The sequence below is a fragment of the Magnolia sinica genome, chromosome 7 (assembly GCF_029962835.1).
Source record: "Magnolia sinica isolate HGM2019 chromosome 7, MsV1, whole genome shotgun sequence".
NCBI classification, from domain to species: domain Eukaryota; kingdom Viridiplantae; phylum Streptophyta; class Magnoliopsida; order Magnoliales; family Magnoliaceae; genus Magnolia; species Magnolia sinica.
This window is the reverse complement of record NC_080579.1, coordinates 64,216,191-64,219,870: the sequence shown is the minus strand read 5'-3', so window position 1 is coordinate 64,219,870 and position 3,680 is coordinate 64,216,191. Positions and strand designations below refer to the sequence as shown.

Below are 3,680 nucleotides of genomic sequence, written 5' to 3'. Positions count from 1 at the left end.
TCTTCTCTAATATTTCTCTCATCTTCGTCAGATCTACCGTCTCTCTCTCTCTCTCTCTCTCTCTCTCTCTCTCTCTCTCTCTCTCTCTCTCTCTCTCTCGATCATCATATTTATCATCTAGGCCTTATCCCAATTTGTTTCCACTTATGGTTTTTTTTTTCTCAATTTTTAGTGCTTAATCTATTTTAATATGAATCTAGCTTATGTCTCTCGATTCTGAGAGATTTCATTGGATTTTGATCCGATTCTTTCTAAATCTCAGCAAATCAGAAGATATTATGGACTCCACCATAGCATGAATCTAACATTTTTTAGCTGTGTTATGTTTGCTATTGGAGGAAACAATGCTGGTCCTGGTCGGTATACTGTATTAGTATTGTAGTTTCTTTCTTCTGTTCATATTTTGAGTTTTTAAAATGCTCTTGATATGGTTGCAGCACTTCATCACCAATTAGGAGATACTGACGAGCCAAATGATGGCAATGCCTCAGTGAAGAAGAGAACTAATGTGTTACTTCTTGGTGATCACCTTGGAGATCTAGGAATGTCTGATGGTTTGAACTATGAGAACCAAATTGTTGTTGGATTCTTGTAAGTAAATCACTGCCTTTCAGTCTTTTGTAGTTATGTAGAAAAAATGTTTAGGCATTCCCATGTGTGATGCACATGCAATTTACTAGTGTGTGCATGCTCACACACATAGTACAATTCCACACACATGGGAAATAAAGCACAATTCCTGATTCTTTTTTACTTCTTATTTTTCAAAAATAGGCGATTCCCTGCTCCTGCTTTTTGTGAAACTGCAACTAAAGTTCTTGTCTTGATGATGGTTTCAAAAATAGGCGATGCCAAGAACAACCACCTAGTGACTTCTCTATTGCTCAATTCTAGTTTCAGGAGCGACTACTTGTCGTCCATGGGCACTAGTGCTATAAGAGGATTACCCAGATGGTAAGAACTACAAAATCCCTTCTTCCTCTACTTTCACTCAACACAAAATTGTATATTTATATGGGTTGCATGGCTAATTTGTACTCGTAGAAACTACATTGCATTTAGATCTGTTAGTTCTTTTATAAGAATATTTTATTTTGCAGCGATTTTATTTTGCAGTTTAAAATTAATACCTGACTTTTTTGAGTTCTTTGCCGAACTCACCTTGTTCCTACATTGTTCTCATTTTTGTGAGGGTTTTTGTTCTTTATATTACGAGTGATCAAAGGTAAAGTTGAGGATGTTGAATTGCCTGAGAAAGTGGACATTCTGATTTCTGGGGCTATATGATTCAGAAGGGTGTTCTCAAATGACCATGATGTAACTTTTGCAGAGTTAAGAAGGTATGATTATGAAACAATTTGGTTCAAGCGATTGAATTTGGTAATTTACCTCATGAACTGTGAATCACACTGTGGATGGAGCATATCACTAAAAATCCACTTACCAAAAGCAATTCTAACTATCCAATTAATTGCTATCAAATGGATGGTTCAAAGTAAAATAGTGAGTGGCTCATATTTGAAGAGAGAAAAAATCATATGGTTAAACTTATTTTCTCACTGCACATTCAAATTACAAACATTTATAATAGATGTTTATGATAGATTATTCTCATTTCTGGAGTCAATGAAGTACACTTCTGTAATATCAATCCACTGCGACTGATATATTGAGTTTATAATCATCACAGTGGGAGGAGCTTTAAGGTGGGTTTGAGCAACTGGATTTGTAGCATGTGTTCATATTTGGCAGGTGATTCATCCAGCACTGAATGTTTTAGCTAATCTTGTTTGCCCTCCTCCTTCGATCAGCACTGAATGATTACAGACCATTGTATCTTTTGATGATCTTAATTAATGCAGCTTACTCAGTCACGAATTAAAGTTTTTGTGTATAGTTTTTCTAACAGTATGTTGCTATAAATAGGAGGTTGAGGTAGATCATCTCCATCCTCTCAAGCGACCAGCCTCCCTGCCCTCAGCTGTATCTGTACAGTACAACTAACAAGGTCATTCCTGCTAATGCAAACACTGATGATCTTGATATTCACCAGTTGGGTATGTGTGTGGTTCATTACCCCCACTGGAATCTGTAAAAAATCATGGCATGTAGCTGAAGATGATGCCAAATCCACCTTTTTCGGATACTCCGGTACTTAAATTCTCACTGTAGTTACTTCTTCTTTCACATGCCTTCTTTGAATGGAATTGCAGCAGCACTTTGAGATTCTCCTTTATTAATCCTCCTAATTATCAATATTTCTCTGATTTGTAAGGCCTTAATTTCGTTGTATACTCCTTTCCTATCCTTGTTGTGGCGATCTTGGGTTTCATTTACTTGCATCTAAATGCCACAGATCGAACAAGCTGTATGTTTCTCTGTTGCATTATTAACAAAAATAAAAATAAAAATCATGATGACTGTCAAATTGCATTTCATCCTACTTGTGCTAAACGTGTTGGCCTGCACATGGATGTGAAGACTGGTGGAGGCAAGTTTTTTCAACACAAGGCTTATTGTGAAAAGCATAGCTTGGATCAGAAAAAGAAGGTCATATCAATTGCTTTTGAAGAATGAATATCTTATGATGCATTGTCTTTCATAGGATAAAAGTCTTATGTTACAATGCATAAGTTTATTTCTCCTACCTCATCTTGGTTTTTATCAATTTCTACAGGCCGAGAGTCTGCAACATGGACCTGATGAGGTCCGCCGCATTAAGCACCGACGGCACCGGTGATGACGGGCACGACCATGACTTTGTATTATTTGTGGAACCTAATGTTGTGTAATAGTTTGATTGAGTTAAACTTTAAATAGATTGTTGTTAACTGTTTTGTTAGTATTGTGGCTTTCATGATTAATTGTTTCATGAGTGGATTGAATGAATGGATTAGTAGTTTAAATAAATATTTAAAAAAACAAAAAATATTTTTAGCCTCAATTTGTAATTAAGGCTTGAATTTAGCCTCGGTTGTTGATAACCAAGACTGAAATTCCCGTGGCTAAAGGCTTTAGCCTCAGTTGTTGAGAACCGAGATTAAAAATAGATTTAGCTTCGGTTGGAGGCAATTGGGCCTAAACTTTGGATTTAGTCTCAGTTGAAAACAATGAAGGCTAAAATTTTGATTTACCCTCATTTCGAGAAAATTGAAGCTAAAAAGGTTTTTAGCCTCACTTGAAGAACCGAGGCTATAAAAGTCATTTTAGCCTCGGTTGCTAAAACTGAGGCTAAAACCGTTAGCCATGGGGGTTTCCACCTCGGTGTGGATAACTGAGGCTAAAGGCTTTAGCCTCAGTTTTTAACTTTTTTAGCCACGGTTTTGAGCCGAGGCTAAAACGCCCTTTTCTTGTAGTGACTTTTGCTTCATAGGCGGCATATATTGAGAGATATCATTTGCAGTTCCTCATGTGATCAATGGTTATGATCTTGTAACAAAAAAAATTATCCATACAAATGCCCCAATTTTTTATGGGATTCAGTTGGCCCAGATTTGGGAAGTAGGTGAACTTTCTCCACCCAACAAATTATTAAGACTGATTTAACAGAGAACCCTTGATGCAGGACAATTAACCACTTGCTCTCCTCCCCTTGAATCTGAGGCTCAGATTCTTCTGTCCGGGCCATGAACTGGGATGTACGTGTTTTCAAGAAGAGATAATATCTCCATCAGCCCAGG

General features: G+C 37.0%; 1 protein-coding gene across 1 annotated transcript; it reads left to right on the top strand.

Moving 5' to 3' along the window:
* The first annotated feature begins 422 nt into the window (after positions 1–422).
* Positions 423–1,328, top strand: LOC131252106 (uncharacterized). Its single transcript, XM_058253002.1, has 3 exons — positions 423–591; positions 775–954; positions 1,226–1,328. Exons 1-3 carry the CDS (start codon positions 428–430, stop codon positions 1,227–1,229), a joined length of 348 nt encoding a protein of 115 aa, XP_058108985.1. The 5' UTR covers positions 423–427; the 3' UTR covers positions 1,230–1,328.
* Positions 1,329–3,680: the final 2,352 nt, after the last annotated feature.

Excerpts from the sequence above, each read along its gene's own strand:
- LOC131252106 (XM_058253002.1), top strand. The coding sequence starts at position 428 with ATGGTTGCAGCACTTCATCACCAATTAGGAGATACTGACGAGCCAAAT. Across the intron at positions 592-774 it reads CAAATTGTTGTTGGATTCTT|GCGATTCCCTGCTCCTGCTT; the intron begins GTAAGTAAATCA and ends TTTCAAAAATAG.